A 26872-nucleotide genomic window follows, 5' to 3' on the forward strand; every position below is an offset into this window, starting at 1 on the left:
TTTTTTTTTTTTTTTTTTTTTTTTAAATTTGTAAAATAAGATGTATTTTATGTAGTAGCTATATATCCATATTTTCAATCGTAATTACTAAACACTAAATCTGTCTCTCAGAAAACTTCTAGAAAGCAAATCTTATATAGGTACAATCCTAATGGTCTATTTACTAATGTTAAGTAAAATCATATGCCAATCCTAAAAACAAAACTTATTCATTCTTAATGTACATGCAGATCAAAACCTATTTATGTCTAACATATGTTACTGACAGTCTGTTTCTTTTGACACAGTGGCCAGTCTGGGGAAGAAGTAAAACTCCGTGATGAAGTCATTAGAGTCTCAGACATTGAAAACCCTATGCTGTCAAGCCAGTGTGAATCTGGCTCCCCTAGTATACACAGTGACAGCAGCAGTGATACTGAGCTTGAATTTGTTTCCTCTATTCTACCAAGAAATCAGTCCGGCACACCCAGTGGGACACAGATATCTCAAAAAAATATACTCAGCAAGAAGCATGATCAGGAAGTATATTCCAAGCTTGGAGGTGAAGATTCTGGAGTGATAGAGGCCACAGAACAATTGAGTACATGTAAATTAGATTCCCTGGGAAAAAAAAGTACTTGTTCAGTTACGTTTCACAATAAACTAACTGATATTTCTTCAAAGAATGTTATGCTTGAAAATGGAAATGTTTCAGAAAGCTGTGAAAATAGCTGTAGTAGTTCACATGTAGTGTTTCTAGGTGTGAGCAAAAAGGGGGCAGAACAACTGAAAAGAATACTTACTAAATCAAAGCAGCATATCAAACCTACATTGAGAGCACCAGTTAATTCCCTTGCTGCTAAAGGCAATTTATTAGAAGTTCTTAAGCAAACTTTTATTGAATGGAGGACTGGCGAAACCTTAACATTTCTCTATGGTTCAAAATATGTTCCTGTACACTTACCAGAATGCACGTTGGCTGTCGCCTGTGAGAGAGAAGAACTTGATGAGGATGACATAGAGACAGCTGATGACCTTAATAATGATACCACTATGTGGAAATCTAAAAACACTTTGCCTTTTGCAAGTTCAGATGGAGTTGTTAAACCTTTGCCTAGTTACAAAAAGTTAAAAGAAGAAATTGAGCTATTAGAACTAAAAGTAAAAGAGTTCTATAAAGGAAAGTACATCTTGGCTGAAGAAACAGCAGCAGAAGTTCATGAGGAAGAATATTTTAGCAGCCATAAAGTAAGTGCACCAAAAAATAATGGGCTGTGTAAAATCCTACCTTTCAAAAATATTGGTAAGCTGCTGGGAATCATAAGTATGTACAGCACCTAACACAGTAGGATGCTAACCTAGATAGTTTCTAGATATTCCTCCAGGAGAAATGTTGAAGAATGATTATAAGGTTGCTTGTATCTGAAACTATATGTCTCAATTTGTATGGCTTTTAAAAATTTTAAATGAATTCCTGTGATTATCCAGTGCATCTACCTGCGCAATTAATACAGAGGAATAAACTTCAGTGCTTATTGAGCCAGTTTATTGCTCCCAGACACTCCATTTGAATGTGTACCTGGGACTGCAGTATGTTGAGCTGGTCAGAGCAGCCCTGGCTGGCAAGGAGCCCAGAAGCTCAGCCTGCCAGCCTGGGGCTGCTCCAACCTGGCTTACTGTGCTGTGGAGGGGCTGGCTGGAGCACTAGGGTATTCCAGTGTGGGGCTAGTTGGCAGGCAGCCCTCCCACTGAAGTACCCTCATGCCCCAGCCAGCTGGGTCAGCATCTACACACAGACTGCTGCACACGGAAAAACTCTGCAGCAGGATAGTACTTGTAAATGCTTGTATTTACAAGTACTGTCCTGTGTCAGAGTTTCTTATTTTCCTGTGACCTATTAGGGCCACATGTGTAGATGTGGAGACATTTACTGCAGAGCTAATTAGGTAGCTCCACAATAAATATCTCGTGTATACCTGCCCATTCAGTTTCATCAGCTTCCTGCCAGGTGATTGTGTCGTAAATTAATTGGTGGTTTGAGCAGCCTGAATGTGGTATGAGGCACAAAGAAAGAACCACTAAACTAAACCAAACTAAGAATGTTAAGATCTAGGGTAGTACTACCTGGTCTTTGTACAGGTGCCTAAAAGGAAAGAGCGGTTAACAACCTGTAACTTTTGCATAACTATTGTCTCTCCTCTTGGAGTACCTTAGTGATGGTTCCCATCTGTATGACCCATATGGAGACATCGTAATTATTCAGGTGACAAATTTTCCACAGCATAAGTATGGTGAGGTGTGGCCCACAGAGAACCAGGACTGAGAGAAAGGGAGGTTGTTGACTAGAAAAGCTGCCAGGAATCCAGAGAAAGGAAAGGGCTTTTTTTCCCCCTCCTAAAATTATTATGTAAGAAGGCTTTTATAAAACCTTTCGTTCCCTTCCCGTTAGGAATCAGAATTTTAGGGCTGGTAAGTAAGGCTCTGTTGGAGGCAACTAATCTTAAAATGTATGGAGTACTTTTGATGGTGGAAAATATAAAGGGCTCATCTGATGTTGGGAAAGCATCCATTTCCCACCCTCGCTTGCTTAAAAGTTAAAATAGGTTTTTGATATACTTTTTGTTAAACTCCTCCAAAAGAGTTGTGTTGATTTGTCAACTGCTGCACTCTAACACTGCAAAGACAAATTACAATGCTACTTCACACCGCTTTACATTTCTTCTTATCTCCATGTGCTGATAGGAAAGTTTATCGGCTCCAAAATGTGCAAAGCCAAATAAAGTTTTGTCTTCCTAAGTGTGCTACACCAGCTGAACATGCCCAGTTCTTGGTTTCCTCCTGACTGAGACAGTATTCTGGTGGACTAGAACAGGATAGATGCTTTGTATTGTTGTATGATTTAGTTTCAGGAAATTATTGATACGAAAGGAATAATATTGTAAATGTTCCTTTTTATAAAACAAAGGTACCTTAGCCTGTTTTAAAGTGAGAGGTTAGTCAGGCTTGGATATTTTCACTTGGGGTTCTCAGGAAAGATATCATTAGTCTTAACAATGCACCAAATACAGTTTTATTTCTGAAGAAAACAAAAAATGGATTTTTAGGCAAATTGTACTGAAAGCCTGTTTAATTCTTTGGTGTTCAGGAGCCCACTGAAATTTCCAGAACGTTGAAGCTGGATCATTATCTTAAAGCAATGGTTCTCAACTTTTTTAGTTTCAAGGCACCCCTCCATAACTTCTGAATTTAACGGCACCCATTTTGACAGCCACTGTTTTACTGCCTAAGCTTACCTCAGTGGTTCTCAGGTGGGTTACTGCTGGTGCAGCCAGATCAAACTGCCCCTGAGCACCTCGTGCCAAACCAAATCAGGAAGCACCTGCAGCAGGAGTGGGTGCTCTTGCCTGTGTATAGGTTTATCTGATAACCTAATGCAGGCAGAAGTGCCCACCCTTGCCACAGCCCTTTCTAGGCCACCCCCACATGCTCTTCCTGGAAACTCAGGCTCCTTCAAAAACAGGGCAATTCCATATGGCAATGGAAGTGACACAGCAGTAGTCTGGAAAAGTATAGAAAACACCCAGATACATCTCCAGACTGTCACAGTAATACCACATCACCAGGTGAAACTGTTCCACATGCCTGTTTCTAGGAGGAGTATGCAGGACTGGACCAGGAAGAGCTGCAGCAAGAGCAAGTACTCCAACCTGCATTAGATTAAGCTGATATATGCACTACAAGCAAAATTTAAACTGCTTCTACTGCAGCTGCTTCCCAATCTGGCTCCATATCAGGCTATGGGGCAGTTTCACATGGCATTGATGGCACCTGCACTGTGGCACCCTTTAAAAGGGTCTCGTGGCACCCCAGCTGAACCACTGTTGTAAAATTTAACCCTTTTCAGCTTAAGAAGTGCTTTTTAGTTTGAAGTAACCAAGCACTTACTGCATTTTAGCCTTTGTTCAGAAACAGTAAATGTTAACTACAGGAAAGTGCATTAGTATTCATTCATGGTGTTATTTTGGTGTATTGACTTAAAGATACTAAAGCCCATATATGTGTTTGCATTCTTTCCTATATTTATAATACAGGATAACCAGGAGGATGATCCCACCTTCCCACTAATAGATTCTAATGCGCAAATGCAGATTCGAAAGCGGATTGTACTTGAAAGGCTAAGAAAAGTGTAAGTATCTTTCTTATGGAGTGAGCTGAAATAGAGCAGATATGTTCTAGACTTCATTAATCAGCACTTGATATAACAAGCACGTTCTGAAAGTGTTCTGTGATCTGTCCGGACTAGTTGTTTCTGTATGGAACTTAATATGTAGGTTAAAAACCTAAGTCCTTAAATAGAATCAAGTTATTTTTGAGGTATTTGTGTCTGATATAGTTGCACTGGTTGTGAATAAAGACAGTCAACCTGACAACCCTTTCAGTTAAAAGTGAAGGGCCAGTTGGTAGGACAGACTCTAAAAGGAGCTTCCACCTTTCTTAAGACAGGATAGCTCGAAATTGTTACATTTTCAGTTGGGTGTGCTGCTGCTCCACTGGTTGGAGGAGGACACAAATGTGGCAGTGTGATTGGCACTGTATTGGAGTTTTTTATATATGTTGTGGGATGTAATGTTTATTATTTTAAAGGCACATGGTGCTTAAATCAGGAATTGTTTTACCTTGAAAACTAGTTAACTTCTTTTATTTTCTTTAAAACAGTTTCTTATAAATCTGAAAATGTAAAATATTTCTATTAATTTTAGTGCACCAACACTTAAAGATCAGTCAAAGTTTTGTAGAACTTAAAGCTGTTTGAGGTAGGCATAGTGTCTTTGTCTTGCACAGCACACCATATATTGTTGTCATCAAATCAACAGTTGAGCAAGCAGTGCCTTAAAAACTGTTAAGTAGTTCAAGCAAACTCTTGCTAAAACAATTTCTAATATGAATGGTTTGTGTGGATGGGGCTCACTTTTTATTTTTATTTTTTAAATACTTTTTCCTTCCTGTACTAGCTGTAGGCAGCCAAACTATATTAAAGCCTGCTTGATTCTTAAAACTGTTTCCAAGCATCAGTCCCTGTTCAATCTACATAAATGCATTGCATCTGAAAGAAGAAAGTGTACAACAGTCAAGGCTCTATATACCATGACACTTAAAAGGGTTAGACTAGCAAGGTTTAAGACCATTTAAAAACTCTCTCTTGCAATTATCTAACAATTCCTAGGCAGTGCAGACAAGGAATAATAATATTCATTTAATGACTGTAGCTGAGGGCCCTTATTAAAAATACATGAAGAAGGTATAGTAATATTTCTTTTCACTCCATGTCAGTATTGATGGGGTATAAACATGTAATCAAACTGCATTGTAGCAAAAAACTGATAAATATTAACCAGTGATCCTGCAAAGTCTGAACTATAGACATTCTAAAATACCTGCTACGAAGAACAGTTGGAAATAATAGTATTGGATTATCAATCCATGTTTTTTTCCTAAGTTTTTTTGTGCACTTATTTGTACTGAAACTCCCAGTTAATTTTAGTTGAACTGTTTTTTATGTCTTTTGTATGGGAGAGGGGAAGAGAGAGAAGGGATGAAATACCTCCTTTTTGCCTTAATTTTTTAACAATTTTTGTCCCTGACAAATTTATAAAGTTTGCCGTAGAGTGGAGCATTGACAGTAGCATGGATATCTCCTAAAAGACTTGTCTGCTCAATGAACAGCCATAGTAGCAAAAAAACCCCCAAAACAGAATAGAGGATAATACAGAAAATACTGCAGAGCCCTTGAATAGATTGTACCTTATCTGGAATGCTGTGTACAAGATTGGTCTTCCCACCTCAAAAAGCACATTATAGCAGTAGAGTGGGTGCTGTCAAGGAAAATGAAGATGAGTGCAATTTCTATCATATGAAGAGACTGAAAGTGTGATAATTCTCCTTAGAAAAGTGATAAATGAGAAATGACATGATAAAAGAAGTGGTAAAGAGAACATAGTTCAGGAGTTTCTGCTCTTCCTATATTTTAACTCCAGATGTGGGGTGGACACTATCCAGTTGTAATGAAAAACTGATACTTCCAACACAATGTATATGGACCATGGGGGACACTGCTATGTGGTATCATAGAAGTAGCAGCAAGATGCAAAGAGACATTAGATATTTATGTGGATAGCCAGGATGTTCATTTGATGCTAAACTTCCGTAAGAGATAAGAGACAAAATCATTCTCCGGGTATAAGCCACTATCTTTTTGAGGTTAAAATAAGACTTAAATGGCAATACTATAAGGTTTCCTGCACATTTGCCTGAATCATCTGCTGCTGGTGACTGTTAAAGACACAAGATTGAACTCATTGGGTTGGCTATTTCCTGGGCCAGTATGATGACCCTTTTTCAGGGAAGATGAATTTTTTTTTAAATAGTTGAAGAAGTGCATTTCACAATTTCTCATTCAAAGCTGTAACTTTGATGCCTCAAATTTAACTTCTAAATCTGTATTTAGGCACCTGAATAAATGGCCATTTGATCATCATTTCTCTAAGAAAACAGAATAACCCTTGTACAACCACATATTTCACTGGAGGCAATAGTAGTGTGGATGTTCAACTCCCTTTAAAAAAAGCAGGCTACTTCTGGTTTGTAAAAAATTGCAAGATGCAATAGATAGCAAAAGTCCCGGCTCTTGTATCATTCATGCCGCATTATGTTGTAATATAAATGCATATCAGAATCTTGCTTTAATGCTGCTTTCTCTTGCTCCAAGTTGCCTTTTATAAATGCAGTTATTATCATGAATAAGGTTTTTTGGCTGGGTAGTTCTTGACAGGAATACTGTACTCAGAAGCAGAGATTTTTGAAATGCTGAATGGTTTAAAAAAAAGAACTGAGGAATGCTTTGATGCAAGAGAATGTTAATCTCCTAAAAGAACAATAAAACTGACATGCAAGCTTTGTCCCTAGCTAAGATACTATAGTTCTAACATACAGTGATACCAGCTTCTTGGGAACCTGACCATTATACCAATATCTTAATTGCCAACCTAGGTATAATAATGTTGTACCAAACTCTGTGTAAAGTGGCTCACCTGCATATCTCACTGTTGTTTGTTTTCAGATTGATTTATTGCACTAGTACCAGCCTGACTTCCAACTACCAGCATAAATATTGTCTATGCCTTTTTTCTTCTTCCTGTTTTTCATCATGTGATATTAAATTATTAAGACTGTTCTGTGCACCCAGATAATTCAGTTGCATAGCTATCTGTCTTCCTCTTCTGAACCTAAATAACTCTATGAAAACTACTTGCTTACCCACTAAATCATGATAAGGTTATAAGGTGGGTGCTAAAGTTTTAATTTTATGAGAAGTACAAATGCCATTTCCCTTTTGAGCAGATACCTCCTCAATATGATATATATTTCTCTTGTATATTAAATTATTACTATTAAAGTATTAGCTTTTTTATTACATTATTGAATCAAAACTCTTCTAGTTAAATTATTTCACTGTCTAAATCTAAAATAATATTTGAAATAGTTATGACCCTTTAGATTCCAGTCCTCCATGTTGCAAACAGAATTGCTTTTGTAAAAATGTCTTGGAAATGTAATGGAAATTTGAACTTAATTTGTAGAATGTAGTTGCTAAACAGCAGGTATATTGTATTCTTTGTATTTACACTAACTTTCACTTGGGTTGTTAAGTACTAAATAACTCCTCTAATGGGTGAGTCTGAAAGGTAAACTTACAGGCCTGATCTAAAGGACAGAGAAGACAATGAAAGTCCCTGTCTTGACTTAAGTAAGCTTTGGATGAGGCCCTATTCATCCAAAGGAGAAAATGAGGAGAAAATTCTTGTTGTTAGATAGGAAGATCTTACAACAAATATCCTTTTCCTTTAGATTGCCTGCAGTGCTGGGCCCTCTTCAGATTACACTAGGTGAAGTTTACACGGAATTAAAAAGTCTTGTCTCAACTTTTAGGTAAGTGTTGGTTTCTAAGGATTTTTCCTGGTTAGGTCACAGTTACTGTATCCACAAATAAAGCACAGAGGGGCCCACTGAAGATTTGCCGAATTCCTGCAGTAGGTCAATATAGGTAATTCCCAGTGGACTGACAAGACAACCCCATCACCTGCTTTTCTGACTGTGTGGGTCATCAGGAGCATTTATATTTTTAAAAAAGTAGGCCAGTGGACTCTAGAGAATGGCAATGAGTTCTTTAAAGACACTGCTATGCTGTCACCTCCTATCAAATGTGGACTTCTGAGACCTGTCACTTTCCCTTCCTCAGTGCCTGCTGTAGCTAAGCTAAGTGGTGTTTAATGTGATTAATTCTGGTTACCATCAGCTCCCTAAGAAACTAAGAAAATCAAGTTTGGCCCTTCCTGCTCCTGACTGAAGGGGAAAAGACAGGGAATAGAGCAAAGATCCATATAATTCATCACAAAGAGGTCTGTAGTCTGAAGTCTTTCTCCTTGGTCCCATTGAGCTTAGCAGCCTGAAGCATTGACAAAAGGCAGCAACACTAACAACAAATAGGAGATAGGGTGATAATAACAGTCATTGTACATGTCACCAGTCCTTTACTGCCTCAACATAGTCCCCACACCCTGTGTGCCGGCAAGGAGTAATGGCAATTACTAGTTACCATATTTTCTTGCATATTACCTGCACATTTCACACCACAACGAGCTGGGGAAAATTGGGGTGTGCATTTATACAAAGAAAGGGGCTCCTCACAGCTCCAGAAATTTGGGGGGGTTGGTGGAGCAGTGGCAGCATTAATTACTGCAGCTCTGGGACGCTGAAGTAAGGGACTCTGGGTCTGGCCAAGCAAGTGACTAGTTAGCGTGTGGACCCAGATTTGGCATGCCACCCGGTGAGTCCTGGATCAGGCTGTGCTGCATGGCCTGGTGCCAGCATACTAGGTCAAGTCCCAGCATACAGTCCCCAACCCCAGAACCCCCAAACCTCTGGTACTTACCCATAAACTCCAAGGTCGGAGGGGTGGGGTGGTTTCCTCCTTCAGGTGCTCCCAAAGTAGGTTGCTTGTTATATTTGGGTGGTGTATTTTACTCAGTAAAATGCAGTATATGTAGCTTAGCACTGTTTCCAGACATTTTTAAATTGTTGTTCATTTGTTGTGCTGAACTGAACTGCCAAAAAAAGGTTTTAAAAGAGTTTTTCTCATGTTAATTCATTTGGCTGAAGGGATTATTGCTTTGGTAAGTATAAGGCCAGTTCAGCTTAAACTCTGTTTTATTTGACATTTTCAAAGATCATGTAAGAAATAGAGCTAAGTAGTACAGTTAGTAGTACAGTTCCCTAAATATGGAATCTTTTGTATGTGAAGGAAGAGGGTATATGATTTTGTTGGAGGAATAAAATTTTTAAAATAAATCCCTGTTTTTAAATGAATTTTTTATTAAGTTTGTGCCTATATGCCTATATTTACATACTGTTGGAATTATCTAGATTTATAGACAAGCATTAAAGTCTCCTTAGTCTGTTTGAAAACTCTAGAATGTTGAAACTGGTAAAGATTATACATAATGGATTCTAGCCAGTGCTACTTTTAGCCAGATAGTTAACTGTATGAAAAGCAAAAACAGGAGCCCTTAAGCAGAATTTTGTGTTAAGCTTTACTAGCCATTCAAACAAGAATGTGGCCACATCAGGCATTTGGGAAGGACCCATTGTAGAAGTGTCTAGGCACCAGAGTAGACTACTTAAAAAAAAAATAGCTGAAAACGAATTGAGACTGATTTAGCTCTAGCTGATTAGGACTTTTACACAGATATGTTACTATCTTCATTATTATTTGTTAAGCCTTACTGGTAGATAATTCAAGTGAGCCTGTTGTCATTAAATATATTTAATGTATATTTTGCAGCACCCTGACAGCAATGCAGTTCTCAGATATGGTTCTGTTTAGTTTCAGTGCTGTCTTGTTATGTGGTTTAAATACTGCTTGTCATTTTATTTTAATATTGAACCTTTTTTGCAGTATCTCTTGTTAAGGGGTAAGTTGAAGGCTACTGGTGGCAAATTTGATGCGGCTTGAATTTGTCAGTTTGCCTGGCAGTTGGTTTTGTTTAATTATATTTTGGGGATCACTTATTTTTGGTATTTGAAATTTAATTGTAGGGATCTATGAGTAGATACTTAATGTAAATATTTGGGATTTACTTTGTTGCTGCTGATAGCAAGATTACAGAAAACTAGAAATATGGGATTGGGTCAGATTCTCTGTCTTTATTCAGAAGTCACTAGAATCAATTCAGTCAGGTCTAAATTTCCCTTCTTCCTTTGTCCTATTGCCTGTTAAAGGCAGGAAAAATGTCCTAGGCTTTCCCCTTCTGATGCAGTAGAATCTGCTAGCAAATGCTACCTATGTGAATATTAGTCTAAAAATCCATGGTCATTGATATCAAGGTCCCATTGCTATAATGGCTTATGCACCAGCTTAAATTAACTCACAAGAGTTGTTTAATTAATTTTGCAGTGAATACTCAGTAGTGGGGGGTGAGGAAATAAAATTAAATATATAGCTGTGTTCACAGGGTTCAGGGCTTTAAATGCCACCAAGTATTTTAATAGGATTGAAATGCTAAATAAAATACGGGGACAGCACTGACATAAATCTTTTCTGCTTTGTGCTGTGGAAGATCTTCAGGCTGCGAATTTGCTGAGGACCCATCATAGGGGGATAAAACATGGTCAGAATATAGAAGAGTCCAGCTAAATTCAGTAGCTAGACTGAAAGGATAAAAGAGCATGTGGTGAACTAAGCAACAACAATTTTCAGCTCCATTGGTTTTTAAAGGAACACTTGCAGTTCAGCCTCCTTTGGGCAGCATTTTATTCAGTCACCACTGCTGGGAAACACGCTAAAGAGATCTCGGGAGACATTTTAGAATGGTTATAGTTCTTCCCAAGTAAAGTCCCTCTGTGCCTGTAAGCTTTTGTTACGAAAACTGAGATGTCAAATAACTCTCCAGAGTCTGTAAGGGCACTTTAAAGATCAAGAGAAAATTAGATATTTATATAGAAATCTAGGATAAATGAATAAGATAATGAATGTGATTTAAAAAAATGATCTTTTAAAGAATAATACTTTTATTCAAAATCGATTGTTATGGCTAATAGAAGAATATATTTGAAAGTTCTTTTAGAAACTGCCTTTGACTTCTGAATTTCTTCCTTTCTGAATTTGTCAAAATTCTGAGCTAAAAATGTCTACATGGTCTTTTTTTTTTTTTTTTTTTTAAAGATGGTTCTATCCTGCGTTCCTCTAAGGCTTTGTCTTGGGTAGACTCACAGCAGGATGCAAGCATGTTAGCTCATGTATGTGAGTCAACATGCTTGAGCTGAAGTTTATCTTCCTCCCCTAGGTTTCAGCTTGACCAGAAAGCAAATGTTAAGTGTATACTCCCTGTTTTAAAATGTGTTGGCTAATGTGTTCAACAACAGATTTTAAAATAATTAAGACAAGCCCTTCATTCTAAATTTGTCAAACAGGGATCTCAATCCTGCAGTGAGATTCTCGAGTATAGACCTGCAGCTTAGGAAAATGTCACCCAAGTCAGTGGCCTTGCTTTTTAAACCTTGTCAGGATAGATAAGACAAGGAAAACTGCCTTCTAATTATGTTCTAAGTTGGTCAGTTTCAGACCTAGGAAAGTGTCTGTGCTTAGCATCAGTATGTGGTAAAGTACAGATTCCCTGCTCTTAAATACAAATAGTTAGGCCAAGCTATTGAATAGCATCTGACATTGCATCTTTAGATCCTAGCCAAGATACTGCTAGAGGGATTCCCTTCACACAGACAGCAGGTCTACAGTAGTAAGTCAGACTAGAATTGGAACCATAGGTGCCTTAACTTAAATGCAGCTGGTTTGATTTGCAGAGTTGCTGAATGCTTAAACCTTTCACTTCAGTAAAGTATGCAAAATAATGAATGATACAGAAAAAGGCAATTGGAGACATCTTTCTTTTTACAGTTTTTCCATTATGCAAGAGAAAAAGAATGCGATGCAAATTGAAAAGCAGCAAATGGAAAATTGATAAAGGAATATTTTTTCACCCAGTGCATAATTGGCTTAGAGGATTCATTGCCACAAAAAACATCAAGGCCAAGTGCTTAGTAGGGTTTTAAAAACCATATTTGACACTGCTGTAGATAACAGAGATCTTTACAATAAAAGGGATAACAAGTTTTGGAAGGGAGAGTACTACCTTCCTCCTAAGGGCGGAAAGCAGTCTCTAGTGAGTGTTAGGAAGAAACTGCCTCGGTGCAGGTTATAGCTTACTGTAGTTTCTTGCCTCATGATAAACGTTTGATACTGGCCACAATCCAAGAGAGTATACTGGATGGATAAGAACAATTACTGATCTAGTATAGCAGTTCCTATGTTCCTGTGTATTCTTTCAAGGGAACCCCTGCTTTTAGGAAAGTATCTGGTGTCTGGAGACAACCTCCAATTATCAGTAGCTGGTTAGTCACTAGGCTCTGCTTGCACTAAGCAAAACTTGTTGAGTTTCTTGTTTAAAAAGTTGCAGATTCTTTTCTCATGCTTTTTAGCAGAAAATTAGAACACCAGAAATTAAAATTGCAGGACTAAAACTTTATTTTTAAAACATGTCTGCTAGTTTTTCATTCCCCACCCTCCCAATATGTTTACAAGATGGAACTCTAGCTTTTTCTCCACCGTCCAGATTGTTTTCAAATAACAGTTTTGGCAGAAGACAAAGCAAGGAATTATTGAACCATTTTTACAGGGGATTTGCATTTGACTGTTGTCTGAAAGCTTTATTCTTCAGAGACACTTGTGTTGACACGCAGCTTGTTTTTGAAAGCGACTGCCCTTTCACTGCTCTTATTATTTAAGGCTTCACACTTGTAGGTTGCTTGCTTTAGTCTGATCTACCTAAAGTGGCTTTTTAAATGCACAAGCTCCCTAGGATAGGTGTTGTACCAAAGGTTACTGCTTGTGGAATCTTGACTACTCATCCAATCCAGCGACAGTAGTGCATCAACAGATCTATATTACTGCATCCAGTAGGTTATCTGTCTCCTGACTACCTTCATTATAAATAACATATTGATGGCAATGACTAGTGTTGAGACCTTGCCAATCAATACTAACATTGAATAAGAGTTAATTGACACAAATAACTGCATCTCTCAGTTTGTGTACAAGAATGACGCCTTCTAGTACTTTAATCAGTAATGGCTCCTTGTAGAGCATTGAAATAAAGCTGCTTTCTCCATCTGACAGTTTTCCCAGGTGATTTGGAGCTGTCTCTTCCATTGTGTCTCCTCATAACAGATTAACTGGAATGTTACATATGAATTGTCTGTCAACATGATTCCATCAGGCATTTCTTAGTAGTCTTTATCATTGTCATCAGTACTGAGTCAAGACCTTCAGACCTTGTTTTGTCTTATTTTCCAAGTAGAAAAGTGTTACAATTTAGCAGATGCTGACTTTTTGTTGCTAAACACTCACTGTCTTTCATGATTTAAAACAGTAATCAATACAAGTGAGCTGTTTTCTAAAAAATGATAATTTTATTAAAGGCATAGGAAGAAACAAATACTGATGGAGATGCACTGCTTTAGTAGTTGGTGATCCTAAAGTTGGTTATTTGAACTATAATTACACCTCTGTTTTAGTTGTAAGAATCTCACAAAGTTATTGAGGAGGAAATAAAACAGCATTATTTAAATCATTACTTTAAAAAACTCATTTCCCTACCTTCCACTATTGTAGGTAGCTAAAAGTAAGCAGTCTCTTGTCAAAGTGAACAGTAAAGGTTTACTCCTCAACTTATAGCTAGATATAAATGAAATGAAAGAATGAGGAGGTGAGCAATTGAAGTAAGGCTGGTGGAGATTGTAGATTTTATTGATGAAATCAGTATTCTCATATTCTGTATTCTTTTGTTTTAAATTTGACAAATAATAAGACTGTAACTTATTCCTGGCAAAGCAGCAAGTGCTTAAATCTTTCAGGTTTTTTTTTTTGTTTGTTTTGTGTTGTTGCTTGTTTTTGTTTTTGGTAATCCTACACTGTGCACAGTGGAGAGCAGGAAAAATTACCATTCTTTTCACAAGCTCTCCCAGTGACTTCATATAGACGGGGAGAAAGAGACTTCATATAGATAGGGAGAAAGAGATTTATCACAAATTTCTTTATTGGAAACTACTACATCCCTAGTTTAAAGGTTGCCATCTTTGTGATACACCTGTTTGGTCTGGAAAATGATTTATATAAAATATGATTTATATTGTTTTGGTGACATAGGAAGTAATATGTGCGGCTTAGCAGCTGTCCTAGTTTGTTATTCATTGAACACACCTGCGGTGTTCCTGGTTTTAAAATCCCTAATTTTAGATTATTGCCCAAAAAGGGCCTGTCCTTACTGTGTTCTACAGTTGTAATTTTGAAACTACGTAAAGACACAGTAGTCACATTTAACTGATTTAAAGTAGGGGTGCACCAATAGAGATTTTTGGGGCCAATAGCCGATTTTTTAAGGAGGCATATCAGCTGATACTGATCCGATTTCCGGTACCAGCCTAGCAGCTTGGAGAGCTGCGTGCAGCTCGTACATGTGGTGTGGTGGAAGGGGAGGGGAGGGGGGAGGGAATGGATGGGGGAGTGCAGATTAAGGCCCCTGCAGTGAGGGAGGAGTGGGGCTAGGGCTGGGGCAGGAGCTGGGGCAAGTGCTGCCCAGGTGGGGCGGGTGTGGGACAGTGGCTGATCTGGTGCTCGCCTGCTTGTCTGGTGGCTTCCACCGCTGCTCCCGCTGCTCGTCTGAAAGGACATGGGGGGGGTGCCCCTCGATCTGCACAAGTTGGGGCAGGCTGGGAAGAGACCCACGCAGTCCCAGCCTCAGCATGCCCCGCCCTGTGGAAGATCTGGGGGCATCTTCCCCCCCACCCCCATGCCCTCCCAGATGACCAGCAGGAGCAATGATGGGAGCTGCTGGATGAGTGCTGGATCAGCGGCTCCTGGACAAGCAGCGTGCAGCAGCAGGAGCTGCCCCTCCCCGCACCCTCTGGATGAGCTGTGGCTCTGTCCTGCTCCCACCCCAACTGTGCAGCACTTGCCCCAGCCCCACTCCTCCCTCACCACAGGGGCCTTGATCTGCACCCCCATGCCTCCTCCCTCCCCCCTCCCTTTCCACCAAACCAGACTTACCAGCTGCACACAGCTGTCCAAGGTATCCGGATGTGCTCCTCGCTGTCTATGTACTGCGGTGCAGCGGTGCATATGCGCAGGCATTTATTGGCCAAAGTAAAAGCACAGCCCGCATATGCGCAGGCATTTATTGGCCAAAGTAAAAGCACCACATCAGGCTGATTTCTGATCCGATCAATTTTCTTTATATTGGTGCCAATCCAATATTGGACTGATGTATCGGTGCACCTCAAATTAAAGGTAATATGGTTTACTTCATCACAGCATTTTTTTGCCATCACAGCAGTGTTTACCTCTTTTTACATCTGCCATGCTTCATAGTCATGTTTAATAGGTGCACTGTGAGGAAAATCTTAGTAGTTACCTGGAAAATGAGTAACTTCAAGGAATCAGTGATATAGTCTGTGATGGTAATAAAGATTGAACTAACCACCCATCCAGAACACCTGTGAGGATGTTTCAGAAAGTAAGAGCAATTCTGAAATAAAACTATTTTGTATGCAATGATCATGTACTGGACCATATCACTTCCACACATTTGTAAGTGATGGGTGCCTTTGACAATGCCACTGTCAGTGTTCACTGCTGCTGTGTAGTTTTGATTCATAGCACAAAGAATGGGTTAATTTTGAAATTGCTTTTACTTTCTGAAACACCTTTGTATATGCCTCTGAATAAGCGAAACAATAACTACTTTATTTCATCTCTGCCAGCTTATTTGAACGCTTATCAGGAATAGTTTCTTCTGTCGCAATGTCTTAGGACAGTTTCAGCCTCAGTGAATGCATCTACACATGCACTTTTCTGCAGTTGACTAATTAGCTCCACAGTAAAGTGTCACTCCCTACACATGTGCTGGTATTAGGACATAGTAAATTAATTAACTCTGCTGTAGGATAGTATTGGCTGAGACAGTACTGTGCTATGGCAGAATAATTACATTGCTGAAATGCAGGTGTAGACTGATTGGAGTTGGCTGGAGCATGAGTGTGTTAAGGTGTGGGGGCTGCCTGCCACCTAGCCCCACACTAGCACCTTTGTGCCTCAGCCAGCCCCTCTACCACCCAATGCCACCACCTGGAACCTGGGGTTGACCCCCCCCACAGATCCCCTGCCAGCCCAGGGCTGCTCCTGCCCAGTTCAAATTGCTGCAGTCCCAGGTACCTGTTCAGGCACTGCGGCAGGGAGTAGCTAACTCCAGCACAAACGTCACTAATTTATCACATCACCTGAACGGCATGCGTAGATGCACCTAGTGGTTATGTTTCTCTCCCCTTACAGTACTTACTTGTAGTGCCCCATAAGGCGACATCCTCCACACAATATCTATATGAAGTCACTGGTGGAGCTTGTGAAACAGTAAGAACTGAAACATTTTATGCATATGATGCTCATCTCCTTCCACTCAGGCCATCTGTCAGCTCTCCCAGTGCTTTGTGGCAATGAAAATGTTTAAACTGAACCCCGGCAAGATGGAAAGGATGCTGGTTGCAAGAGAGAAAGCACTTTTAGGAACTTATCTCAACAAGATAGATCTGTGATGGATGGCAACTTCCTGTTCACTGTAAAGATCAGTATACAGTGCTCTTAGAATGCTGAAATAGTGACAGTGCTGTTCACTGCCACCTGTGGTCTTCTGTAAAACTATGCCCCCACGCCCCCATCATACCCAAATCTGACCATAGTAATTCATGGATCTTTACCTTTGGCCTTGATTTACTGTGGCTTCATTATATCTAGGGCTGAAGCTAAACCACTTAAAAGCATCCATTGGTACTTAACGCAGCAGCCCGTGTGTGTAGAAGAATGGCCCTACCTTTCTGAAAAATTGTGTATCTTTCTGCACCCATGACCTCTGACAGTTATTCTAGATGTGAAACAACAGGAGGAGACTGCATGTGGGATGCCAAACTTCCATTTGAACTGGATTAAGATTTCTTAGCTTTCCCACTGGAGATGAGCTTGGACTTGACTGCATTGAAAACTAAATGTAAAATCTGATTTCTTTGAATTAACCTTTTATCTCTCAGTTCACTGGCACTTGAGAGGGCTGGGCAGTAGGTGGGAATTCTGCTGCTATTACAACAGATGGAGGAAAAGGGTTTTTTTTGTATTTGTGAGCTAGATGATATGGTGCTAAAGGCCATGTAGCTTATAGTAGATAGATATTGTACAGTACTATTAAAAATATTCATAATGAATCAAATGCTGATATTAGCTGTTTCATTCTTTTCTTCATTTTCCAGTTCTATATGCATTTCAAAATATGGTATTTAATATTGTCATTTATTTTTCAGGTTAACAAACATAAATATTATTCACAAAATGCCTGAATGGACCCTGATTGCCATTGTATTGTTATCAGCGTGAGTACTCTCTAACATGCAGCTACCCTAACTAATATATAATATTTATGAAGAGGTGACCTAAGAAAAAAAGAGGTAATTTTTGTGTGAGGAATTTTAATCAGTTTAGAAACTATGCTAGACACAAAATAAATATGTTTTTCATGCAAATTAAAAATAAAGAACAATTCAACATTTGCATCTGTGATATTAGCAATAATAAATATTAACTTGGGAAATTATGAGAAGTTAAAACACAAATCCCTACAGATTTTGAGTCATACTTCTTTTTGTTATTCCTTAATTTTGCTTTGAATTATCTTTTGACTAAGCCACAAAAAGTAGTCTTTGTGCATTGTTATTAGGTGATGTAAGTACAATAACAGACTCTTGGAAAATAAGAAACAAGAAAACACCTTATAAAATATTAAAAGATATGTTCCATTACTCAATAGGGTTTTTTGCTTTTTTAAAGAATTTCCTTTTTCCTACTAAAAGAATCTGTGTTTACCTTTAGAAATACCGTTGTCTTGGATCTCAAAATAGTATTTCATTAGTATATTGAATGATAATTCATGTATACACATTTAACACACAAAAATTATTTGACAGGCATAACTTCAGGGCATTTTTAATTATCCCCCAAAATGTATTTGAATATGCTGGTATTGTATGTATCGTATAAAATTCTTATATTAAATTGCCTAAATTGCTATATCATTTTATTTTATACTATGTGAAATGAATTCTTAAATAGTTTTTTCCTTAAAGTCTGTTTTTATATATTTCTTCTCAACTTATTTGTGTGTGAGAAGTTCCAGGTAATAAAAACTATAGTCATGTAAATTAGGTGACCTCTCCTCTGACATTTTCTACTTAAATGTTCAGGTTCAAAGTTAAATAGAGACAAAACTGTAAACTTTATAGTGTTCTAAAACAGACTTTTCCATTACAAATTCATATTAAACATTTAACATTAGTTCACCTTTTAAGAAATCACTGGTGGTTTCAAACAGTGTCAGACCCTGCCTTTCAGTGGGGTTAAAACCATCAAGCAATCTTTGTATGTCTTTCAGCTTGAATTACAAAATCGCAAAAATCTTATTTCAGAAACTGTTTATTACCGCACTGCTGCTTCTTCTTTTGGGCTTGCTGGGTCACTGGAGCCTGTAGGACAGAGAAGTACTTACCAGACATTCACAGGTCAAGAAGTGTTGTGGGCCAACCTCATAGCCTCCCCAGTACTGCACTTACTTTCTTTGATATTACTTCAGTCTGACACATTGTTCTGGCTTTACTGTCCCAAGGAAGGCTATACCAGTAGGCATTAGAGTAGGCTTCAGCGAGCCCTACATCTGTGTCACCCAGCTAGATACTGCTCAAATGATTCATTAAATCAGAACACAGAAAGTAACTTTACTTGAATGCCTTAGTATAAATTTTTTATCAACTGTAAGAACAAATCTTTTGTCATTTTTACTATATACCTGTATGGTTGAATTGGTAATTTGTGAAATGGATCTTATGCATTTTTCAGGCAGTATATTTACATTTAGTGGAATAGCGCGTATTTTGTTCACAAGTGAAAAACATGGTTTTGGTTACCTGCTACCTATAGTGTTAATAGTGAGTCCTAAAGTTTTATGATTATTTAAATTTTGGCAGGCAGTCTTCGTTGCAAAGTCAGGAATCAATGGTCAGGGCATCTTCTGCTTTCTAGAAGCCTTGTCTTGAAATAAGAATCCTAGTAGAGATTAAAATCTCATTTTAACTTTATTCCAGTGAAGTCAGAATGAAAAGCCTCACACTCTATTCCTCTTGTACCTAGTGGATTGTGGTGCTTGTCATCAGCAGCTGTCTGGTCATCACAGCCCCAGGAAAGACTCTATGTAGTCCAGGCTAGGAGGCTGCTGAAACCAACCCTCCCTTACCTCATGGATAGAAAGAGGACTTTTACAAGCATGTAATCTGGCAGTGATCTGGCCCCGTGATTGAACAGTAGCCATGTTATTCCTAAAGCCAAACAATGGGCTAGCATTAGCAACAACTTAAGTTAATTGCTTATATCCCACACTTAAATATATGATTATATTATGAGGGCTCTTAATGTAAAAATAACGTGGGGGTATCAGGAGAAATAAAAATATGAGTAAGGGGATGTCAAGACTACACATCAAAATAACTGTTAGGGTCCCAAGAGTGGGGTGTATATGTGTTTGGAGGGGTAGGGGGACAAGGGTTGTTTAAGTAATAGAGCTCTATTTCATGCAGTAGATACTTTTGCTAACATGACTTGTTAATTCAATAGTGGATTTTTTGGTTCATTTTCAGAATATCCTTAATACCTTCTGGCATCTGTAAATTCTACTTTGCTTTTGGCCAAGTTTCTATTCTTATTGGTGTCTTGAATTTTAACAGGATGTGATTACTGTTAGTAGACCATTGCATGACATTCTCCTTCATTTGTTTAAAGTATGTGAGTAATACATTATCACTGTGTATCAAATATAAGATATTATGTTAGTAGCATGAACTCTCTGTTGGACATCTAGATTCATACAAAAAAAATGCTGCAAAAAGGAATGGCCAATCTGAAAATCCAGCCGGAGGCATTTGCATCTTATTTATTACATACAAACATGCTGTATTTCTTAAATGTGCTTCCTTAGACTAAATGTAGACATCCAGTGAAGAGATTGCATTCAGGTATCTTTAAACTCTTTCTAAGATTAAGTAGACTTTTAAAATTGATTTGCAGGCCAAAAGCCTTGTTTAGTAACTTAAGTTATGATTGCTTGCAACATCGCCCTGTCTGAACATTTACTTTCTGAATTTTATGTTTTAGCCAGCTGCTTTCTAATGCAATGTAAAATACAATACTGAATGGTAGAACCTCTTCCCAAAAGGTCTTTGCTTGATCTCGAATGAAGTGGATAAATAGATACATATATGGTATTTCAAGAAGAAGAGTGGAGAACAAAGTATAGAAGATTAGTTGCCACACAAGCATGGACACTTGCTGTTTTTAGTGTATACCCCTGGTACAGACTAATGGAAAGCTTTCAAGATATTCTCAAAAACATCTGCTTTCATCTTATTTATCTGAACTGGCTGGTTCCAGTGAACTGTGGTCAGTTTTATCTGCAAAGCCTATGCAGCATCCCCCTCCCCACCTCCCCTCAGGCCCCCGCCCCTCCCAAAAAAAGCTTTAGCGCATTTCAGAATGTTCTGGGATTAGAGTATAAGCATCAGGATGCAGTATTTAAACTCAACATGATGACAGTCGCTAAACAAAAAACATCTTTAGATGTGTGCAGCCACTTTAGGTAAATGTATCATGTGGAGATGTACTCTAGAGATTTGCTCTCTGAAAAATGATGGCAGTACAGGAACTGAAGAATCTGCATACTAGTATCTGTTGTTATTACTTTGCAAGCTATAGCCTATCTATTGCTTAAAATTGAAATCTATACATTGCTTCCAATGGGCTTCAGTTATTGATAATTCTGCTGAATTTGTTTAAACATTGTAATCTTCATATGTGAAAATTTAAAAGATATTAAACACAAATATCTGCGCGATGCCAAAGTAAAGTAGTTCCCTTATTCTGCAGATTGGTTTTCCTGTGAGTAGGCAATCATATTTGTTTAGTTTAATGAAAAACGTAAGCTTTTAGTCCTGTTATGCCTGTAGAGAGTCAGTGCACCTTAGACAAACAGCTGAAAGCTTATTTTGGTTAACAGTCCTGCTGATGATGGATAATGAGCCAAATTCCAACTAGAAAAAAAAATTCTGTTAAAATGGATCTTGTTGTTGTTGTTCCTAGTTTTAATTGTTTGACGGGCCAAGAGTTTAAAATGTTCTTTTGCTTTTTCCTGATTTAATGACAAATTAATGCCACAGTGCCATCTCTACAGCATAATTTTTCGTCATTCTGATTTACTGTGTAAAAAACCCCAACTCTTTCTCCAAGTTATGCTAAGTAAATGTATGTTTTCTTCCATTTTTCTCCTCTCCTTGATTAATGGATTATAACTTTTCAGTTAACAAAATGCAGTCGATATTTTTTTTTGATAAACAGGTCTTACTGCTATTTGCCTTATAAGCAAATTCAGTTCAGCTTATTCATCTTAAATCAGTAGTCTTTACTGTACTTCCTTTTAACACTGTTCAGATATTACTTGGGAAAATATGTGCAGCACAGAAACTTATGCAGGTAGGGCTTTTACTTTTGCTAATTGTGGATTTAATTGTGAAGTATAGCCTTCATTAAGTTAATTAGATTAACCTATATTAAAATAAGTACAAAAAAGAAACTAGAAGTTAACACAGTTTAGAAGAAGGAGCAGTTGCTTTTTCCCCCCCTAATATAAGTGGCCTCACTTGTCGTCTGGGAAAAAGATTTACAAATTTTATTGTTATGCATAACTGCAATCTAAATTTAAATATACAGCTAAATTTTTTTTAATTCAGCATTCCCAGGAGACTTCTAAATGTGCCATGTATGATACAAGGCTCAAATATATTTAATATGCAGCCTTCCCCTGTACATTTTATGGAGACATAAATAAGTTTACCACTACTTTAAGATATCATCATAGTCACTGGCTTCATCAGTCAAGGAGAAGAGCACAGGATACCTTCTAGAGCTCCTGGTTGCACAGGTAAATGTGTCCAGGTATAGACTGCATTTTCTTATGCACCCATTAGTTCTGCTACTCAGTGCAGGAGAAAGGTGGAGCTGTGGCCTCCTTTTAGATGTCTTGAACCTAAAAACTATCTTGGAGGGGAAAGCTAATGTGTACATGCGTGCAGGAATGCAGGACCTGTGATCTAGGGCTGTGTGAAGCTTCAGTCCCTGATTTGATTCGGCTCAATTTGGTGGCCAAATCTCTGAATCCAGATTGAATCGGAGGACCCTTTAATCTCTCCAAATCAAATCGGAACCCTCAGAATCAATTTGGAAAGATTCGGACATAGACACAGTTTTTTAAATGTTTTTTTCTACATACCTCTAGGTAGCAGGGGCTTGTGAGTGCGATGCTGGTGCACGTGGGGTGTCCCACAGAAGCGCGGGGGTCTCCCCAGCACGCTTAGCAGCAGACCCAGAAGTGGACCAGAAGCACATCCAGGTCCCCCAGGAAACTTGCTGGCCACCCCCACCCCCAGCTCAGCAACTGGTACCTCCTGGGTCTAGGGGGTACCTGGTTTACCCCTGCAGGTGATCCCTGAGCTGGCAGGCCTACTTCCAGTCCACTTCTGGGTTTGCCACTGAGCATGTGGAGGGCCCCCCCACACTCCTGTGGGACACTCCATGTATCCCAACATCGCAGTGATCATGAGCTGGTACCTCAAGGTATGTAGAAAAAACTTAAAGTTGTGCCTATTCTCTGAGTAGGCATCGGATCTTTGGATTTGGCCAAATTGAATCAGGGACAGTGATCTGAATCAACAAATCAAATCAGAGTCCCTGATTTGGGCCAAATCCAAATCAAATAGGGCCCGTTTTGCACACCCCCACTGTGATCATGTCACACTCTGAGTGTGAGAATTGCATGCAAGGAAATGAAGTGGCAGCTAGGTCTTAGCTCTGTGAGCTACATAGTAGCTTATCATGATCAGACCCTCCAATTTGCCCTCCTTAACTACCAAAAAAAAAGAAAGAGACAATTCTAGAGAAGAGAAAAATACAGAACTGTACTTTGCTGGTCAATACATTTCATAGATTTCACAGACAGGGCTGGAAGGGACCTCAGAAGATCGAGTCCAGCCCCCACACCCGAAGGGCAGGAAGTCAGCTGGGGTCATAGGATCCCAGCTATGCTTTGGAGCTTCTGAATGGAGTATCCTAAGGAAAATTTAGTTCACCTTCATCTCCCCTTTTATTTTAATCTACAGGCCACAAGTACAGTACAGAAGGTGCAGTACTTTCCTCTGCCATCTAATTTCTGTCCCGTGTGTAAGATATTGCTCAGGTTTTTATGCCAGCTGTAATCCTAGCACTGTCCTAAGGACACTATACAAAATTGTCAGGAAGTTTTGTCACATTGACTCTTGCCCTTTGGCAGAATGAGTTGTCATGTCATTTTGAACTTCATGCTGCTGTTAACCTCAGCAGTGAAAAACCTGCTAGCCCCATTTAGGAAAATAAGTAGGAGCTATATAATATTCTGAATGTTTAGTTTTTTATTTTTTGATGATTTTTTTTTTTATTCTTGTAATAGACCTCATTGTTTGCTTTTACTTCCTCTAACTGTAATATGCTAGTTTATTGAAACAGTATGTGTAATTGCCCAAGAATAAAAATAAACCATATATGCCATAAGTTTAAAAAATTATGCCATAAGTTTCAAAAACCTTTTTTTTCCACCCTTTTTAAAACATGAACTAAGCTGCACTGTAGTGTATCTAGTTGTGAAGGAAAACATGATGTTGCTGTTCGATATATTATTCTATAATGCAGAGATCAAAGCTGTTAATAGCAGGATTTAAACTTGGCATTAATCTTGGGTACTTTGGGTTCACCCACTGAGCAAACTTACTGTAGTATCATAGAGTGAATAACAAAGCACTAGCTTTATTTATAATGAGAACATCCCTTTGAAAATGTGCCTGCTTCCTTATTAATGCATAATCTTCATACATTAAATGCAAACATTTTTATCATTGAAACATAACCCATCTGTTAGAAAAACATACAAGTTTGAAAGATTGTGACAAATGCATTCAAAGCTTTAATTTTATCTCTGCAACTTTCTAAAGAACGTTTGAGTTTACTGGAAACCTACCATGTGAGTTTCATTGATGTTAGAATTTTCATAGAATGTAAATCAGTGTTGAATCTGGCTTACTTTTTCTGAATCAGACAGAAAGTCTTTAAAAGTTAAACAGTGGCCCAAAGCTTGGTAAACTTTACCTTATTCCCCTTTCTAGACTGAGGCCTTATACAGACATTCATTTAATCCTGGGAGAATTTGGAACAACCAAGGTTAAATCACTCCCAGGAGAGTTGCACCTGGGAAAGTGAATATCTGTACATGCTGAAAGTTATTCCAGTATAACTATGCTGAGGGTAGGTATAATTTAGTTCTCCTGTTCTATTTAAAAGCAGTATAACTTTTTGTGGGCATTCAGAATATCAACTCCTGACCATCTGCATTAGCACTGCATTTTTTATGCTTCTTTGTTACTTACGGTGGACTTCGTGGGCCCAGGTAATAAAAAGGGACTGTCTAAATAGGCAACATTTCATCATTGGAATTCTGGTTTATTTCTGTCTTGTCACTGTTGAAAGTTACAGATATGATATCACCAGCACTTTTGCCTTAACACTTGCATGGAATTATTACAAATAGAAGACTCTTTCCTTTTGTCTCTGAACACTGTTGCAGAATCCTACTTCCTTTTAAAAATAAAATTATGATGTTAAAAACAAATATAGTGTTTTTTCTGGTTCCTGACCCTGACTTTCTGCTTTTGCTTAGACTTGGGTTTTGGATTTCCCTATGGATTTGTCTTCTGGTTCTTAACCCCTAGCCTGGCTCTGTGTTCTGACTTCAACCTGTGGATTTCTCCTTGGACTTTGTAGCACAGCTTCTGACCTTTCAGATCCTGACCCTGGCCTGTGTTGTGGGTACTGCACCATGATTTCTCTTTGAACTTTGTAATTTGGCTCCAGGGTTCTGTCCCAGCCTCTGGTCTCCCAGCCACAACCTGATCTGTAACATCCACAGGCTGAGTTCAGCCCACCAGTCATATGTTTAACATATCTCTGATCTATAGGGTTTCTTCTGCCTAGTCATTTATTTGGTACAGTACATGAGACTTAACACTAGTTCAGATAAACCATTGGTCTGATCCAGTATGGTCACTGCTTTTTTGTTCCTAATGCAGATTGTTTAAATCAGAGAGTAAGTTGGACAACAGAGGGTATGGCACTTTTGAAATATGGGTTTTTTATGTTAGTGAAAACAAGGAAAATTTATATTGCCTCATTAGGGAGGGAAAGGAATACATGCTATGGATGAGAACATGATATACAAAGTGTATTTCTGGAAAATGGGATATGACCAAGATACTAGAAATGTAGAAGGTCTGTTTTAGAGTGCATGGAATCCAAAAGGGCAAGTGGCCTTCCTTGACAGACAGGATATAATTGCAAACAAATTGCAGATGGAAAGGCAGGTAATAATTTAGTAGACTTCTGTTTACTACTGTTTACTGTCTAGTAATAAGAGTAAAGAGATTCAATCTTCTTGAATTTAGAAACCAACGTGTTGTAAGTTATCACATATTCCCCTGTAATGAAAGCACGTAAAATTACAGTATATATTTTATTCATCTAAAACTGACAGTATCCTCTTTTATTAATTATAAAGATGGGGCTACTGCTGTTTACATAATGAATACCCAAGTAGGGTGCTTTAAAATAATGTATGTGAGAGCAGCAGAAACAGTTTTATTTCATAACCTCCTCTCTCATCCCCTCACCCCCTCCCCAAGTCTCCAAAGAAAAGTTTTGGAAGCTTTTTCCATTAGATTTGGAAGGTGACATAACTAACCAACACTTTGAAAAGTAAATCATGAAACTGCAAAACATTTAAGCATTAGTTAACTTTATTAAGTCATTGGTTTCATTAGAAGTTCTTGTGAGCAAAGTTGTTCACATGCTTCAGTGCTCAGAGCACTGATTCTCAACCAGAATGCTATAGCGTCTTGGCTTGCTTGAGATCCTTTTGAGGTACTGTGGAATGCTATGCAGTGTTAGCACTGTTAGGTGTGCAAACATGATTCATGGGATAAACCCCGGTGGGTGCATCCCCACATGCAGGAGTGCATGTTTGCCATGGCACAAATAGCAGTGGCATGTATTTGTGCTGCTGCTTTGTGCCCCAGGGTAACCCCCTGCATTCACACTCTGGAGCATGCCAGATTGTCTCAGGTGGGGTAGGGGAGGCTGGGGCCAGCACCTTTGTTGGCCCTAGCAGCCTTACCTGGGGGTCTGGGAGCCTCCAGGGGCAGCAGCAGTGCCGATCCAGCCACACAGAGCCCAGCTGGCAGTCAGAGCATGGCTGTGTACATCTAGACTCTGTTTCTGGCAGTGCATGCTGCTTTTTGCAGCTTTTTTAAAATATATATACCGGGACATCCCAATATTTTGGCACCACACTGTAGATTTGCAGTGCAGCGTACAGTTGCATGTTCACCGTTTGTAGTGCCACAACTGCACATTTATGCTTGTCTGGACGCGCCCACAGAGTTCAAATAGGAATCCATCACATTAAAAAAAATTCTGACTTCCTGAGTTCTTTGCAACAGTGGCTTGCGCTCTCTT

At 38.7% G+C, this 26872-nt stretch overlaps 1 protein-coding gene across 2 annotated transcripts in view; it reads left to right on the plus strand.

Moving 5' to 3' along the window:
* The window catches only part of RPAP2 (RNA polymerase II associated protein 2), an 89827-nt gene that overhangs the window by 14614 nt on the left and 48341 nt on the right, over positions 1–26872 (plus strand). The window contains exons 8-12 of one of the 2 annotated variants that reach the window (XM_019501606.1): positions 288–1227; positions 4071–4165; positions 7885–7965; positions 17491–17559; positions 19367–22432. In XM_019501606.1, coding sequence (XP_019357151.1) covers positions 288–1227; positions 4071–4165; positions 7885–7965; positions 17491–17559; positions 19367–19505 — 1324 coding nt within the window. In that variant the 3' untranslated portion in view covers positions 19506–22432. Of the gene's footprint in view, positions 1–287; positions 1228–4070; positions 4166–7884; positions 7966–17490; positions 17560–19366; positions 22433–26872 lie in introns of those variants that run through there. The other variant, XM_019501605.1, reaches the window with a different exon arrangement.

Source organism: Gavialis gangeticus, unplaced genomic scaffold (assembly GCF_001723915.1).
Source record: "Gavialis gangeticus isolate Ggan-Ray unplaced genomic scaffold, GavGan_comp1, whole genome shotgun sequence".
Lineage (NCBI taxonomy): Eukaryota > Metazoa > Chordata > Crocodylia > Gavialidae > Gavialis > Gavialis gangeticus.